General features: G+C 49.5%; 1 protein-coding gene across 1 annotated transcript; it reads left to right on the plus strand.

Annotated features, from left to right (window-relative positions):
- Positions 1 to 5,025: 5,025 nt before the first annotated feature.
- On the plus strand, positions 5,026 to 16,289 carry FBXW10B (F-box and WD repeat domain containing 10B). The gene is made up of 13 exons (XM_052688267.1): positions 5,026 to 5,125; positions 5,508 to 5,714; positions 5,812 to 5,939; positions 6,379 to 6,501; positions 7,003 to 7,127; positions 7,586 to 7,789; positions 8,717 to 8,838; positions 9,257 to 9,405; positions 10,014 to 10,156; positions 10,903 to 11,058; positions 11,954 to 12,147; positions 13,054 to 13,239; positions 15,076 to 16,289. The coding sequence occupies exons 1-13, from the start codon at positions 5,026 to 5,028 to the stop codon at positions 15,903 to 15,905; spliced, it is 2,667 nt and encodes an 888-aa protein (XP_052544227.1). The 3' UTR covers positions 15,906 to 16,289.
- Positions 16,290 to 16,722: the final 433 nt, after the last annotated feature.

Genomic DNA, 16,722 nt, shown 5'->3' on the forward strand with positions numbered 1-16,722 from the left:
GCGTTCCTACAGCATCCCACCGCATCGCCAGCACCTCCCCGTGCTCAGCATCTCCCTCCGTGCGGCGGAGGGAACTGCGGAAACTTAACCTGGAGAAAAGGAGGCTCGGGGGGCACCTTATTGCTCCTTACGACGACATCATGAGGTTGTGGCGAGGTGGGGTCGGTCTCCGCTCCCAAGAAACGAGCGACAGGACAAGAGGGAATGGCCTCACATTGCATCAGTGTAGGTTGGGCATTAGCTAACATTTCTTTGTGGAGAGGGTCGTGAAGCGATGGAACAGACTGCCCGGGGACACAGCTGAGTCCTCGGGATCCCTGCAGGGATCTAGAAGGTGTGCAGATGTGGTGCCTGGGGACATGGTTTAGTGGTGCACTTGGCAGTGCTAGCTTAATGGTTGGACTTGATGCTGGAAGCCTTTTGCAACCCAAATGCTTCTAAGACTCTCTGGATCTATCTCCCTGTAATCCCCAGCATCCTCACAGCATCCCACCAGCATCTCTCAACATCTCCTATTGCCACTGTTGGAGCCCCACAGCTTGGAGTTCTGTCCCTGCATGGTGCAGGGTGAGCTGGGCGTTTCCCCCTGCTGACACAGTTCCTAAGCAGTGATCAATGCCAGCCCCGCTCCTTTTATTTCCTGGAAATTCAGTGCTCATCCAGTGGGAAAAGCTGAGAACTGCAGTGCTAATGGACAGCACACACATCTTGGCAGCTCAGTGCGGGCAGCACCGGCCCTGGGAGTCCCACACTGTGCACTCTGCCATCCCCCCCTGTGCCAGGTGCCATCTGAGGACATTTGCATGTGGAGGGCTGAGCACGTTTGCCAAGTAACTGTTGTCCCTCCCTTCTCCCCTCCCTCATTGCCAATTTTGGCCAAAATCTGTAGTATTCTTCCCCATGGTTTCATTCCCTCCCAAGCCAGTGTAATTCCATGCCACGTGCTGGTACGATGGCTGCACCCCACACTGTGCACCCCAAACAAGCTCCTTTGGGCCACTCCGTCTGCCAGTGTACTTCTGGAGTGGGCTTCTGGATGTCTCCAAGGCTCCTTCTTTTGCTCTGACATATCCCAAAAGCTGAGGCTGCACTGTGGCGATGCTCACTGGCCATGGCAGGGCAGAGTGCTGCTCCAGGCTGGCTCTGGGGCTCATCAAGGCAACAGGGCACCCCTCTCTCTGCAGGCTCATGGCCGGCCCACCCCTACCATCCCTGCCTCACCAGCCCGTGCTGCTGCACCTCCAGGATCAGAGAGCATCGGCCCAGATTGGTCAGAGCCCATTAGCATCAGAGCCAGGCATGCCAGTGGGAAAAAATGTGGGCCAACAACCCCATGTGAGCAGGGCACTGTCCCACTGCCCACACCCTTAGGCTCCTCCTGACCCACATCTGCTCCTGGGTAGTCAACTTGCCACCAAAATATGTCACAGGCAGATGCAACACTGCAGAGAAGTTCCCTGGAATGGCTTCTATGCACCTCTGTTCTCAGTTTCAGGAAGCAGAGAAAGAGGTGGTGAGAGCAGTGCCCTGTGGTCCTGCAGCAGAAGGGTGGGAAGGGAGCAGAGGTGGTGGGCAGCAGGAGCAGCAAAGCTTGCAGCAAGGCTGCCCACTGTGTCAGCTGGGCAGTGTGACCCTCATGCAGCATTGAGACCTGACCGGGCCTGACTGCATCCATTGTGCTGTGACACCACAGATCCTGAAGTGCACTGGAACTGCAAAGCCTCTGCCTGCTGCATGGCACTGCTCTGCCACATCTGGGTCACTGTGCTCAGCTTTCTGCTTCGTGCAGTGTAAATAACCATCAGACCTGTGGCCGTGAGCAAGCACTGGCAGGGCATGTTCCCAGCCTGCAGCAAGCATCCCTCCCTTTCCTGCATGCCTGGCTCTGCTGTGCCCAGGGCTTGGCCCTGCCATCTGCTGCCCTGGCCGGAGATGCCCTCCTCACTGCGCAGCACATGGCACTGCAGCTATTGCTCTATGGGTATTTGTGCAGCCCCTCTGTAGGAATCCCACTCACCTCACGTGCCACCAGCAGCCACACGGGAGCCAGGACCAAATCTCTGGCAGAGGGCTGCTCTGGGAGCCCCATTCCCAGGATGTTTTCCCTATTACATAAATGCAGAGGAGGGTGTTTGTGTTTCCAGCCAAGGCTGCAAAGCCTCACTTACCACTGCTCTGCTCCCAGCACCTGGATTGTGCCTGGCCACAGCTGGGCAGCACAGCTCACAAGCCCACCCAGGGCTGCACGCTGCACCCCGCTGCTCGCAGAGGGGCAGGGAGGCATTAAGGTGCTTTGCAGATGATTTTGTTCTCGCTCTGCTATGCACAGCCAAGGCCTCAGGCAGAGCAGCTTCAGCACGCCCTGGCTGTGGGCAGCTGGCAGGGGAAAATTGCATTAGAATGGTATTAATTGCCTTAGTGCAGCACGACAGCTCACTCAGAGCCCGCAGAGCCAAAGGGACGCATGAGGTCAGGGGAAGCCAAAGCTCTGCTTTGTCCCAAGGCTTTGCATCAGCACAGGAAACGGATTGTCCTGGAGTCTGTGCAGACCTCATCCTTGGAGATATCAAAGCCCAACCAGGTGCAGCTGCTGGGGATGGCGAGGTGACCCCGAGGGGCTTCAGCCTTGCTGGGTTTGTTCTGAATGACAAGTCCTTTTTTTTTGTGGTGATGTCACATCGGTCTGCCTGCGGGGCTTTTTAGCTGACCCTTTCCTTCTATCTCAGTTTTGGGGCAGAAAGGTCCCATGCAGGGTTCCCTAAGGGATCCCAAAGCCCTGCAGCATGCTGGCTTTCTTCTAATCCCTGCTCTCCCCAAACCCCTGTACAGAAATCACTACAACGATGTAGCACCAAAGCCTGAGGTCCATAAAAAGTGGATGGCTCACTTCAGGTCCCAGTCCTTCCAAGCGCTGAAGCAAAAATGCAATGAGTGTGAGCTCTGCCTGCAGAAAAGGGTTTCCCACTGGATTTAAACTTTGCAGTCCATGGTAATCCCCTTTCCCAAGGCTGTTCTTGTGTGATTCTTGGGCTGCTGTGGGAAAAACTGTGCCAGGCACTGAGCGGCTGCTCACCCTGTGCCAAAACCTGGATCATGGCATCAGCTCCCTGAGCAAAGTCCCCACTGCAGGCACTGGAGCCAGGAGAGCAGGGCATTCCGTGGGGCTGTGCAGATGGATGGGATGGGGTAAATCAGTAACTGCTGGTGACTCGTGGTGCAAGAGAACACAAGCTGTACTGCTCTCTGGCTTCCTCTACCTGCAGCAGGATCAGGGCAGTGACACTGCCACCACCAAATGCCAACCCCTGCAAGCGAAGCCAGTGCTTCCAAAACTTGTGCAAACTTTGTGGGGTGAGCAGTAGGTCCTGATGGCAGCTGGACATGCTGTGTGTAGGGCACTCTGAGCCTCAAATATCCAAAATACCAAATACACAATAAAGCCCTCCATGTGCGACATCTCTTGTCTGAGAACCACATGAATTCCTGTTAGCCATCAGCACAGGCTTCCAGCTTTGTTGTGGATCCATTTGAGACCCTCAGCCCTTCAAGGATGCTGCACACACAGCAGGGATGTCCCACATGCCATTGGGTGGATGAGAAAGAAGTCCTACCACCTCCCTCAAGGCTCCACCTCCTGCAGTGAGACCCTGCCAGCACAGCCATTAGTCCCTGCTGTAGGTGTCTGTGGAGGGCAGTGAGAAATCTGCATTGCCCTGCACAGAAAGCACAGCAGCTCAGCACCTGCTGTTCCCCAGCCCAGGTCCAGGAGGAGATGCACACGGAGCTGTGTGCTCCACATGGAGGACCAGCTGAAGATGCCCTACATTGCATTAGTGATCCATGAGCTGCAGCTTCCAGCCAACCCACCTGGAGAACCTGCTGCAGACATGGACTTCTGGGACCACAGCATCCCCAGGGTGATGTAGTGATCCTCTGTGCCTCCGAAGGGCTGGTAGAGGAAGTTTCACAGTAGAACTTGGACTGCTGGCTCACTCCAGAAGGTCAGAGAATCACAGAAACACAGAACATTCCCAAACTGGTAGGGACCGATGGGGATCACTGCATCCAAACCCCCACCCCACACAGCATCATCCAAACCCTGTGGCAGAGAGCAGCATCCCAGCACTCCCTGAGCCCCAGCAGGTTGAAGCACCTGCCCAAAGCTTTCAGCATCCCAGAACAGTCTGAGCCAGGAAAACATTCACTTTGGTTTACTTGATTTGATTTTTGATATTTCTGGCAATACCAGAGAGTCAAATCAGGTAAATGAATGAAGTATATTATCATTATCTGGTAAATGAATGTCAGGAACACACTGCTTGCTGCAGAACACAGACCCCAAGCTGCAACCATGGGGAGTGGAACTCCAGCAAAATGCTTTCAGCTGGGGCAGGAGCACCAGAGCCAACAAAGGGACTGAGTCACAGCCAGGCTGTGCTGTGCTTCAGAGCTGTGCAGCAGATAAGGAGTGCAGCCTGCTGCCCAGCTGCTGGGCTCAACTCCTCCATGTCCTGCACTCAGCGTTTGTCCCTGGCACGTACCCCCAGGTGCGGCTCAGCACGGTGCAGACGGAGAACTCCCTCCAGATTTTGCTTTTGGAAGCAGATGGCAGAGCAGGACACGGTCACGGCTGTCTGCAGGGAGGTGGGGATGTCCTTTGGGGTCCCTGTGTGGTTTTGGTGGTTGCTCGTACCTTCCTGCCTGCGCGGAGCAAGAAACCTATGACTTAATGGCACAGACAGGCACGCGGGGCACATGCAGGTGTCCGGAGCTGAGTTTGCCGCGTCAAAGGAAAACAACGCCATGGCGGGGCTGAAGCCCTGCTTTCCTCCAAGCGCCAGAGCCCTGCAGCCCACGAGAAGCGGGCACAGCACAGCCCCGGCCTCTGCCCAGCACGCACGGAGCTGCCGTCCCTCCTGCTGGGTCCGACCCCGCACGGACGATGCTCGCAGCACCGACCGGCGCGTCGCGGTTCCCCGGCAGCGCAGCTCGGTGTCCCGGCAGCGCGGGGCGGGGCGGACCGGGATGGCGGCGGTGCGGGGCTGCGGGTTCGATCCGCGCCTCGGCACTGAGCGGGGCCGGGGAGCAGCGGGGTCAGGAGGCACCGAGCTCCTCCTCCGGGCAGGTGGGAGGACGGGGCTGCGGTTTGTCGAGAAGGGAAGCGGCTGTGTTTGCCTTAACGTTACCTGGGGGACGGCGGGGAGGTCTGTCGTGCTCTTTTCTGCTGCAGCGTCGTGACAAAGACTTGTTTCTACTGAAGGAAATCTGATGGCTAAAGCAGGAGTACCCCACTCAGAAAACATCCCTTAACAAGAGGCTGTTTTGATATTTCCAGGACAGAAAACCCTCCCTTCACCTCCCTGCTTTCCCCTTCCCCCCCCAGTGCTGCTAAATGGGAAACGTCCCATTTGCAAGGAGAAAACTGTAGGACTGCACTCCCACCAAGCTCAGCCCTGGCTGCACTGACAGCTGTCCCGTTGCTGTCTGTCCCTTCCAATGTTTTCTAGGTGGGCAAACACCAGCAGTGCGCTTCTGTCCCCCAGCTGCCAGCAGCCCCATCCCAGAGGGCCCTGGTGCAGAGGTCGCTTTGTTTACTGCATCCTCAGCCCATGGGAACCTCCCTCCCCATCCTACATCTCTCCCATCACTTTCTCGTGTCGCATACAAGGACTTCATTCGCTGCCTGCCGGTTCATCTCTCCCGGTACATCCTGGGTAAGGCGTCTCTCATTTTCCAAGGGTGGTTTCCCCTGAGGGTGACGGGTGGCTTCTCATGGATGTTGTTCTCTGCCCTGTCCTCTTTGTTCCTCAGGGCTTCTGGATAACAAATCCCTTAAAACATGTGCCAGTGTGAGTAAATACTGGGCTTTTCTGGCCAAAGAAGTTGAGAAGGAGCAGGTGTGCCAAAAAGCAGTACAGAAGAAAATCCTGTATTTGCAGGTATGGTGCCTGGACTTCTGCCATCATTGTGCCCTTATTTTATTCTTTCCGATGTTGTTGCCCAAACCATGAGACAGAGGTGCCTTTCTGGAGGCCACCTCCCAGCTTCATCCTATTCCTTCCTCCATCTGCAAACTTGGGCTGGATGTTCATGCAGTTTCAAACACAACAGAATAACTTTTAGCGATGTTTAGGGAGCCTGCAACTCTGAACGTCGATCAGGACACTCTAAAATCAAGATCTGGTGATGGGGTCATTTTAACTCTGCCCAGCAAACTTTATTTGCTCCACATAGGATGATGGAAATGCTAGGTTTCATTGTGAAAAGCCAGAGCTGGGGGCTGGGATGCAGTACAGCAGAGCTTGGAGGAGAGGTTCACCCTGATTATTACAGACCAAGCTCTGCTGTGATTGTGTTGCCTCTGTTGGTTTCTTCCAGGGGTTGTGCCCTCAGGGAGCAGTTTCCAACTATGCTAAAATAGTCAGTGTAGCAGTTCCACAGTTAAATGAAAAGGGATGTGTCACCAAAGTGAGAGACCACAGCCCTGGAAGTAAAACAAAGGTATGTTGGAGGGGGTTTGCCTTCTGTGTCTCTTCCATCTCCGGGAGAAGGGAGGACACATTGTCTTGGGAAACAGAACTGTGAATTTGGAGTTCCTTTGCTCTTCTGCTTCTGGCTTGAACCACTGCAAGCAGCTCATAAGGACCACTTCTTGCATGGGGGGAAGCCAGCATCCATGTCCAGAAGGATGTTCTGCTTTGTCCTAATGTTTCCCCCTAGGCACAGGAGTAGCTTTGAGGCCATAGCACTGGCAAGGCTGGGCATCATCATGGGGGACACGGCCTCCATTCCAATGGATAAAGATGGCTGCCACTGAGTGAGGCAGAAGGGAAGAAGCCTTGTTTCTGTGCTAACCAGGGAGTTACTGCATGCTGGTTGTTCTTTACTGGCACTTTCCATCTCTATCGTTCCTGTAGGGAGTAAGCTGATATGGCTAATGCTATGGAATAGCAGTGTGCTTCTGCCACTCCTGGGTAATGCTTCCCTATTTCTTTCCACCAGGAAGACAAGGAGGAGGAGGAAATCAAGCTGCAGGCAGCCTATCATGATCTGCAAACTGACACAATCCAGCTGGAAGAGAGGAACGTATTCTGTGGCTCCTACAGTATTCTTGTCCTCACTGACCGGTACGTGGGCTGCACCTGCCTGTTTTCTGCACTACCTCTGAAGGGCCAAACAGGGCTTCTGAAGCCCTGTCCCCTTCCTTGCAATCCTTCTGTGGGTGGATCTATGGCTGGAGAAGGGTCTTGGTGTCAGTGACAAGCAACTCACAGTATCAAACCTTTTTTTTTTCCCCTGTAATAAAGATACCAAATGGAATCACCCTTGAAGACACAAGGGTTAGGACCCATGGTATATCACAAGGGATGTGGAGCTGGGAGGAGCCCTCTCCCATTTTTAAAGCTTACCTTCCAGATATGATCCTAGGAATGCAGAATGAGGACCATGGTTGTGGTGCTCTGCAAAGGATCCACATCCTCAGCAGGCTGCCCATCAGGTTGCTCTTTGAGGATCACTCAGCACTGAGTACTGCTAGAGCTTGTCAACTGACAAAAGCTCATCTCAATCACTCTTCTTCATCCAGATCAGACCCAGACAGAGTAATCCACTATGCTGGGGGAGACTTGGTAGCCCTTGGTTCTGCAGATCGAAAAGTGAGGATTTTTAATGTGTTGTCAATGAGAGAAGTGCCACCTCTGCTCTCTGGGCATGCTGGAAGCATCAAAGCACTGCTGCTTGATGAGAAGAAAGGGCTCCTTCTTAGCACGAGCTGCGATCTCAGCATCAGGTGAGCAGCCCTGGGACTGTGCCCTGGGTCCCACCTCCCTGGAAATATAAGAAATTAGAGCTTAAATCCTTCCACTCCAATCTTTATGAATCCTCCTGACCGTCACTTTCACCGTAGTAATGAAGTAAAGCCGATAAATTAAACACATCCACCATAGGACTGCTTCTGTTCTCCAGTTTCACCCAATACTGAACGATAAAGTCGGAAGATGCTTTCATACAAGCTGTGTATCACTGTACCTTAAAGCACCAGGGCTGAGTGTGGTAGGTGCCAGCAGTGAGGTTCTGCACCAAGTTCCTCCATGACGCTGCAGGAGGTTTGTTGTGCTGAGCAAACCCTGCAGCCTGCTGCTGGGGTGCAGCTGCTCCTGCCCAGGTCCTGTGTGTTGACACAAGGGGGTGGAGATGAGCAGCTGCTTCATCTTATTTTCCACTGAATCTCAGGAGTGTTACGCCGAGGGGTGAAAAGCTCGAAAGCTCTGGCATGGCGCGTGCACAACATCCACAAAAACAGCATTTAACAATAAGGGACGAGTGATTCAGGCTCTCCTGCCTGCCCTTCCCCTCCCCAGGAGCATTGTTTGTTGAGTGTTCTCAAGACAAAGTCAACCCAAATCATTTTGGTACCCACCAGCAAAGAAATAACCTTATCTGTAAAGCTCTCCGTCTGAAGGTCAATCTGACACAGCCGTGCCAGAGCTGAAATCCAACTGCAAATTTCCAGGCAGTTTGAGGATGGAAGAGCAGACAAAAAGTAAAAATGTAATGTTAAGCCTGATTTGATTGTTCTGAATCCCTCATTAACTCACTGGGATGTCTCCTGATCTTAATGTAGCGTGGATTTGAGAAGAGCTGGGCCTGTTAAGTAGGAAGTAATTAATCATCCATAAATGATATCATTAACCACTGTATTTCCTTTACCATATAGATGCTGGAATATATATAGTGGTGCTTGTATGAAGATCTTTACTGGTCACTGCAGGACCATCACCTGCTTGGATTTACACAGCAAGAAGTTTGTGTCGGGGGGCACAGATGGGATGGTGAAAGGTGAGAGCCAAAGCTAGGAGCTGTGCAGCCAAGGGAATGGCAGAGAACTGGGGAGTTCTGGAGTGATACATGTGATAGTCTGAAGACAAGTGTATTAGGGTGGATTTTTATTCTTATTGTTGCTTATTTTGTTGTTTTTTTTTAAAGGCTGTGTGGCTATAGGGCCAGAACAAATCTCAGGAAAGTGGTACAGCTTGCAGCTTGTTATTCACTTGCAGATTAAGCATTGAAACGATGTGCCATGGTCAGGGCTTTGTATTTAAAAGGTTTGCTTTGTAGTCGCACTCTTTATGTCAACACCTGGCTCCAGGCAGAGCTGCAGGTACAAGGGGCAGATCCTTTTAATTCATACAAACAAACCAAAACCATCCAGTAGGGACAGATAATTGTCAGCATTTCTCCTCTTTAATCCTAACAGTGTGGAACTTGGACAGCGAGGTATGTCTGAAGACCCTGAAACACAGCAATATTGTTTATGCTGTTAAAATGGATGGAACCCATGTTGTCAGTGGGTGTGACAGAGGGCTGGTGAAAGTCTGGCATGCTGGCACAGGCACTCTGCTCAAAGTAAGTTTCTTAGGTGGGTAATCCTGTGCCACTTTACTGCACTAGTTTATCATCGCTAGTTTCTGCCCCCGAGACTCTTTAAAACCAAAGCAAAGCAAAGAAATAAAAGAGAGTCCAAACTGATAAAAGGAACGGCAGAATTGTTGGTGAAAGAATAATATAAAAACTGGTTTGCAAATATCTAAGTTCTTATCTGGGATATTGCCTTGTATTCAAGCCCTTTTGTTATTTAAACTTTGTAGGTACGTTTATCTCTGCTCAGTTGGAAGCATTGAGAACCTGAGAGGGGCGTGGGAGGGCTGGACTAGCAGCTTCCAGGGTTGGAGGTGTCATGGGTCATCCAGAATAGGAAGTTTGTTGTTCTCAGAAGCAGCAGCAGTTTATAAGAAGCTGGGCGGCTGCTCTGCAATGTAAAGGTTGAGGCCAGAGCCTGCTAATTAGCTTTGCAGGTGTCCAGAAGCAGTATGAATCCAGACTTCTGAGAGGAATGGCATTGAGCTGCAAATTGAGTTGCACCTTGAGAGCAAGATAACCCATCTCACCTGGGCTCAGACTGTAATTGCCCCTTCCGCCACAGTCAGTTTCTCCCCTGTTTCTTTTACTCTGAGGTACTAGAAGGGCACCTAGGCCCAGTGAGGTGCCTGTCCTTTGATCGGTGGCACCTTGTCTCAGGAAGCAGTGACGGATACGTCTTGGGATGGAGCATGGTGGGAGAGCTTAAGAGGTGCCTCACGGCTTTCCGCCACCCAAAGTAAGTGTCTGTGTGTTTCGAGGTGTATTCTAAAGCATGCTGTAAAAAGAAAAAAAATAAGTCTCCCTTACAGGAACACAAAATATCTTACAATGGTCAATGCTGGAATGTGAAATCTCCTTTTCCAACCGTCCTCCATCTAAAAAGTGTTAGGCAGGGCATGGTCATAACCAACATTTGTCAGTTGTGAAGATCTGTGACAAGCTAGAATACAAATACACAGCTGCTGGCTCACAAACAGGAGTGACTGAAGACAGAGACAGTGCATAGTCCAAAATTTGAAGGATCCCAGCCTTCACTCAACTGGGTGTCGTGCAACTTGGTCAAGAGTTGACTCTGTGTGTGCTCATGGTGGCTGCATTGCATGCTGAACCCCACCTGCTGCATATTAGATCAACTTGTGGTACTTGCTTGTTACAACTATGAGAACCACAGCATCTTATTGTTCTATTTACTTTCCTAGACACAAAAATAAAATGTTAAATGTGCAGACAGCTGTAATCACAGTGGTTACTCTAGGACGAGCGTCGGCTTTGCTTGTTGGCCATGGTCACTTTGTTGATCTTCACAGGACTGGTTATGAAGAACTTCTGCAGGTCTTCCAAACATCTTGATTGCTCCTGTTGTGTTTTTTAAGCCTGTTGATAGAGGCAGGGCTTTGCATCCCTTGCAAAACAAGAGGCAGTTGATCTTGTCTCCTGGTGAAGGCAGGTGACTGCACCAACGTTTGCATGTTGTGTTTTCAGGGAAGTTCTGTCTCTGGAGTTGCTCTATCTCAGAGTTGTCAGCAGTTGTGCTGATGGGAAGATCCGTGTGTTTAACTTCCTGACTGGGAGCTGCCTGAGAGTGCTGGTGGGCAGCAGCAGAGGGGATCCTGTATCTTTCTGTGCTTCCGAAAACAGGTTGGTGACAACAGCTGCAGTCAGACTCTACCAAATTAGGTAGGTTAGGTTGTAATTTCAGGAATGATGTATTCTGCCATCTCTCTCTCTTGCAAATAAGCTTTAAAGGACTCTGCTGCTTCAGGACCGCTTTGACAAATTGTTTTTTATTAACAATGGCTGAAAATGATTTGTTTGGTTCTTTCAGCAGTCTAAAATTTCCCATTTCTGTATGATTTAAGATAAAATCTGAACTGTAAAGCTGAATTCAAATTACTGAGAGGCTGGAGAAACAAGCCAAGGACTGACAAAGCCTTTGCTCGCTCCCTGACCCGGCTCAGTAGAAAAGCCAACAATGGAAAATGCTTCCAGGTTCCTTCATATCTGCAACTCTAAAGGTGGCTCCCAACTTCTGGATAAGTGAGAGCTGAATCACCAATGTGCTGTGAACACTCTTTTGGTCATGACCCTAAAATGCATCATTATGTAGGTGAGCTGCTAGGAAGAAAACTAACTCCATCCCAGCCAGTCCCAGGACACCCCCCTACGTGAGGTTTAAAGCCCCTGATAACATGGTGTCTCCAATTTCTTGTGGCATTACGTTGGTCAAATTCAGTCCACTGTTGGGACATTTTGATTTTATTTCCTTAACTTTCATCCTTTGTGGCAATGAATTTACCATAAGTGGGATGAGAGGAGCAGCGCAGAGCTCAGGCAGACGACCTGAGTTAGAAGTGTGGTACGTGACTGACGGGACTAATTGCTACTGCTTTTTTCTTTCACGAAGAAGTGATCATTTTCTCAGCTGTGTTTAATTACCCCCAGGGTTTGTATTAGACAGAAGCAAACCTGTTAGGCAGTACCTGCTGCGTTAATGATATTCTTGCTTTTAAGAGCCTCCCCTTTCCTCCCCCAGGATGGTGATCAATGCACCCAGCGGCCTGCTGATGTTCCAGTTTGAGGATGTCACGTGGGACTACAAGCTAGGAGCTGAGCGAGAGCTGGTGTGGAAGCAGAAGCAGGAGAGCTGCCCTTTGGACACAGCATTGACTCCCTCCCAGCAAACCAAGAGCCTCATTGCCAGCCAGATGCGTCACCTGAAGATACGAGGTGCTGGCCTTCTCGTGCTTGATCCGCTTGCCAAAATGTTCTGAGTGCCTCAAAGCACTAGATATGGCCTTTCAGTGCTCTGGCATGGTTTGCTGAAGTGGGTTAGAAATAGCATCAGGTACCTGCTGTCTTCATATGCAGGCTCTTCACTTTTTGAAGTGCAGCCGAGTGAACGTACTGCTGCATTTCAATGGGTCTGTCGTTTCCAGGCTTTGGAAAACCTTTGCACCTTTTTAGAAAGGTCTGATATAAATTCAGCTTGCTTGAGACAGTTTCTGTCATTTTCCAGCTGAGTAATCCATCAGTGATATTATTCACGTCCTGACAGCTGGTGTGCATGGAAACATGCTGCTGATTCAGAGCCTGAATTATTAAAATCCCCAGAAAATCATAGGACACCTGCATCCAGAACTTGCCATCACTGGGATATGCAATTGCACATAAGCAGGCACCTTTTAAATGATCATACTGTGGTGTGATTTTTGAGAAATCAGCAGTTATTTGATACAGTACCACAAATCTACAATCAAACAGCACAGAAGCAGATGAGCTAGGTAGGGAAGTTTTCATAGCATGAATTGCTAACTTCCTTGAAGCAGCTGTGCCTGGTGCAGGACGTGAGGTGGGCAGCAACAGGAAGCAAACTGATTGTTTTAATTGTAGTGGCAAAAATCTGGGTGGTGTATATGCACACCTAACTCTGAACATCAGCACTTACTGCCACCTTTGGCTCCTGTGATGCTTTCTGTTAATCAAGCACGAGTGGGTTGTTTCCAACATCCAGCTGTGATAAGAGGCAAAGCAGTGGCCAGAGACTTCGAATCTCATAATTTACGAGGATTTTTGTTTTAAATGGAAGTTTAACACCAACACAGCTTAGAGATGATGTATTCTTCTGCTTTCTAGCTCTGTGCAATGAACTGATAAAACCTGCAGCTTGCCAGCAACAGGAGCATTTGCTTGAGAGCAGGAGGTCTTCTCAAATCCAGGCAGAGCAGCAAGAGCTTTTTGCTCCTGGTAACAACCAGCCCCATCCTCTTGCTTTGGGACAGCCAGCAAAGGCATCTTCTGTAAGGAACCTGGCAGATGCTGGTGAGAACTTGTCATAGCACGGTAGGATGTTGGCTCCTTGAATGAGTGCATCTAAGATAAATGAATGGATTAAACAAGAAGTAATGATCTGTAGGAGACAGGCCAATTCTGGATGAGAGGTTTGCAGTGGCAAAATGGATCCTTGTAGAGGGTGCAGTGGTTACAGGAGCTGTGTAAGATCAATCAAATAGGGAAAGCAATCCAGTCCAATGATAAAGCCAAGCTCTCTGGTATCTTGGCTTTTTTTTTTTTTTTTTTTTCCATAACCTTATTCAAGCTGTGGTTGCTTTATCACACGTAGGAGATACGTGTAGGAAATATCTTCAGGTAGTAAGTAGCTGCTAAGAAAAACATGCTTAAAATAATATATGTGGAAATCATCTCAGCCAGCTTGACACAGCAAGCTGTAGTTCGAAAATGACAGCACTGAGATCACAAATATGGTCCTTGGCCATGTGGTATTTCTCTCAACTTACAGTTTCTCCCAGCATTCAAATTCAGAGTCTGTTGGATTTTTGAGTTGGGCAGACGCTGAAATCTCGCTTCAGAAGTGCTGAAACCATCAGAAGTCTTTTACCCCAAATTCAGGGTGTTTGTAACTGAGATCCAGAGCCACCCATATGTGCAGACTGAAAAAACTGAGTGAGGAATAAGCAGTGATCCTCATTAGTAGTGTTCAGGCTGCTGGCCATTTTACTGGTTGGGTTCCCCAGGGCTCCATTTTGGGGCCAGTTCTCTTCAATGTTTTTAAATAATCCAGAGGTGGGATTCAACTGCATACCAAGTCAGTTTGCTGATGGTAATAAATTAGGAGGAGCTGCTGACTCCCTTGGGGGCAAAGAGACCTTGCAGAGAGATCCTGAGCAATCAGCAACTGCACAAAGTTTAACAAGTGCTGGATGTTGTGCCTGGGATGGGGCAACCCTGGCTCTAGGTACAGGTGGTCCTTGTGGGTCCCTTCCAACTCAAGATTCTGTAATCAGTCTGTTGTGCTGTGTTCTGCCTTTGCAAATTAAGCTTATTATTCTCTGAAATATATTTCCAGAAGGCAGAAGTATCAGTTAACCAGCTTAAAAAAAAAAACAAATAAAAAAAAAAAAGAGCCAAGCAGTGATGTGCAAATGGCATCACACTGCTTTGCAAGGTGACAAGTGAAGTGTTAGAGTGAGGCCATGGCTCTGAGCGTTGTACAGTCTTTGCTCAAATCCTAATGTAGTTCTCAATTAAAGGTGTAATAATGAATCCATTCTGATGTGTCTGTTAAACATGCAAGTCAGCCTTGACATCACTTCAGACATCAAAGCTAGAATGCAAAATGTGTCCTGTGATTTCAAGCTCAAGTGCAGGTCTGGGTAGAAGTAGTTCACAGTGGTCCTCAGATGTTGGCTCTTTCACAGATTTCTGCTGGGAAATGACTTCTCTTAAAGCCATTTCCCAATACACAAACTGAAGGACAAGAAAGGGGTACATGGGAAGCCAAGTTGGGTTGGATATCAGGCCACCCCCACACGAATATGATGTATTTTATAGAATCTGGCATTCATTTGACTGGTATGGAACTCCTCTGGTAAAGATCACTGCTCAGGTCACCAGGACAGAATTCTCTCTGATGCTGGCAGCGCTGCTGGCAAGGCTAAGAATGAACAAACTGAAATGGGCATCGTTAGCACATTGCTGCCTGTGTTGCCTGTTGTATAGATCAACTTGGACTGTCCATATGCCTACCAACACAGCACCTGTCCCTGGTCTTACCTGGGGTACTTCCATGCAGTTAATGACCTCAGACAATGTTCTTGACTCCATTTATGCTCGGTGTTGTTTTGTTTTTGAGAACAGATGGCACATCTGAATACAGCACTTCTGTACTTGCACATCCTGACAGACAGCAGGGAGAGAAAAAGGGCTCACTGTCCTCTAACAAGTTCCTCTTGACTGTCAGCATGCTGCAGAAGAGTGGCAAGCCGTCCTTTGTCCGCTCCACTACAAAACATCCTGCAGCAACCGGGAAAGCATTGGAATGTCTGCTGCAACAGCAACAAAAAAGACAAATATACACAACCCCTCTGCAACAGAAAAAGGATCTGGCAGCCCAGTTCCAGCGTGCGAGATCTCACAGTGATTCTCTGACTATGAAAAGGATTTCTGTACCCTTTGAAAGGAAAATGTTGCAACTCAAGCTGAAAAATTCTTTGCATGGGCCCACTGTGAATTCCTCCATTCCTGCTCCCTGCATTGTACGTCTCAAGACTTGCAGTGCTTCGCTACAAGGAAAGAAAGTTCATGGTGCTCACGGTAAAGGCACTTCTCTCCCTGAAGACAGAGTTCAGCACAGTGGTACAGACAGTACAGATTCTGAACAGATCAAATCAACACGTGTGATGATCCCACAAATGAAAAACGAAGCAGTTTGCAGAGGAAAAAAACCCTTTTGTCCATATGCTGCAGATCCTTCCCAGGCTGACAGTGGGTTCAGACTTCTGACAGAACAGCAAAAGGAGGCACGTGCTGCAACTGCTGTAGCTCAGTGTCAGGCAAAGCTCGTAGAAGATCATCACAGAGCACGCAAGAAGGCCTGGTTAAGGAAAACTAAAGGCCTACCTACAGTCTCTTTTACTAAGGAGGGGAAGATATTTGCTCCTGAACTTGGACATAATACATTTATCTGAGGTAACCCATTAGTCCAACAAATCACCAGCATCTGATGTCTCTAATGTCACGGCTTCCTTGGGTATCCAGCTGAGCCTTTTTGTGGTTTCTGTGTTAGTATGAAAGGTGTCTCTGCTGTTCCAATGAGATATTATTGGTGCTTTCAGCACTTTCTCAAGGCAGTGAATGGAGTGACTCCTCTCCTGGGTTCTAAGTTGCTAGATCTGTCGTTATTATAGACGCAGCACATTCAAGACTAATAGAACAAAGATATGGCTCAACTGTTTGAATAAAAATTCTTCTTGTTAGAGTTTGTATAGACTGATTAGAGTTTATAAGCTAAAGAAGTATGGGCTGGATAAATAGACAGCAAGGTGTACAGGAATCTGGCTGAACAGGCAGAAGTGGAGGGTAACCAAGTAAGGTCTGCACCTGGGTTGTGGCAAGCTCCACTACCAATACAGGCTGGAGGATGTGAGGATGGAGCAGAGCCCTGCAGAACAAGTCCTGGGGGTATTGGTGGATGGCAAGCTGGGCATGAACCAGCAATGATGCCCTCACAGCCCAGAAAGCCAACTATATCCTGGGATGCATTCAAAGCAGCATGGCTAGCAGGGCAAGGGAGGGGATCTGCCCCTCTGCTTTGTGCTGTGAAACCTTAGCTGGAGTACTGTGTCCAGACGTGGAATCCTCAGTACAGGAGAGACACGCAACTGTTAGAGAACATCCAGAGGGCTGTGAAAATGGTCCCAGCAATGGAGCACGTCCCTTATGGGAGTCCTGCTGCCTGCCAGCCAGGGGAACCTGGCCAGGCTGGAGGAACCTCATGGAGATCAG

The sequence above is a fragment of the Tympanuchus pallidicinctus genome, unplaced genomic scaffold (assembly GCF_026119805.1).
Source record: "Tympanuchus pallidicinctus isolate F22 unplaced genomic scaffold, pur_lepc_1.0 scaffold23, whole genome shotgun sequence".
Lineage (NCBI taxonomy): Eukaryota > Metazoa > Chordata > Aves > Galliformes > Phasianidae > Tympanuchus > Tympanuchus pallidicinctus.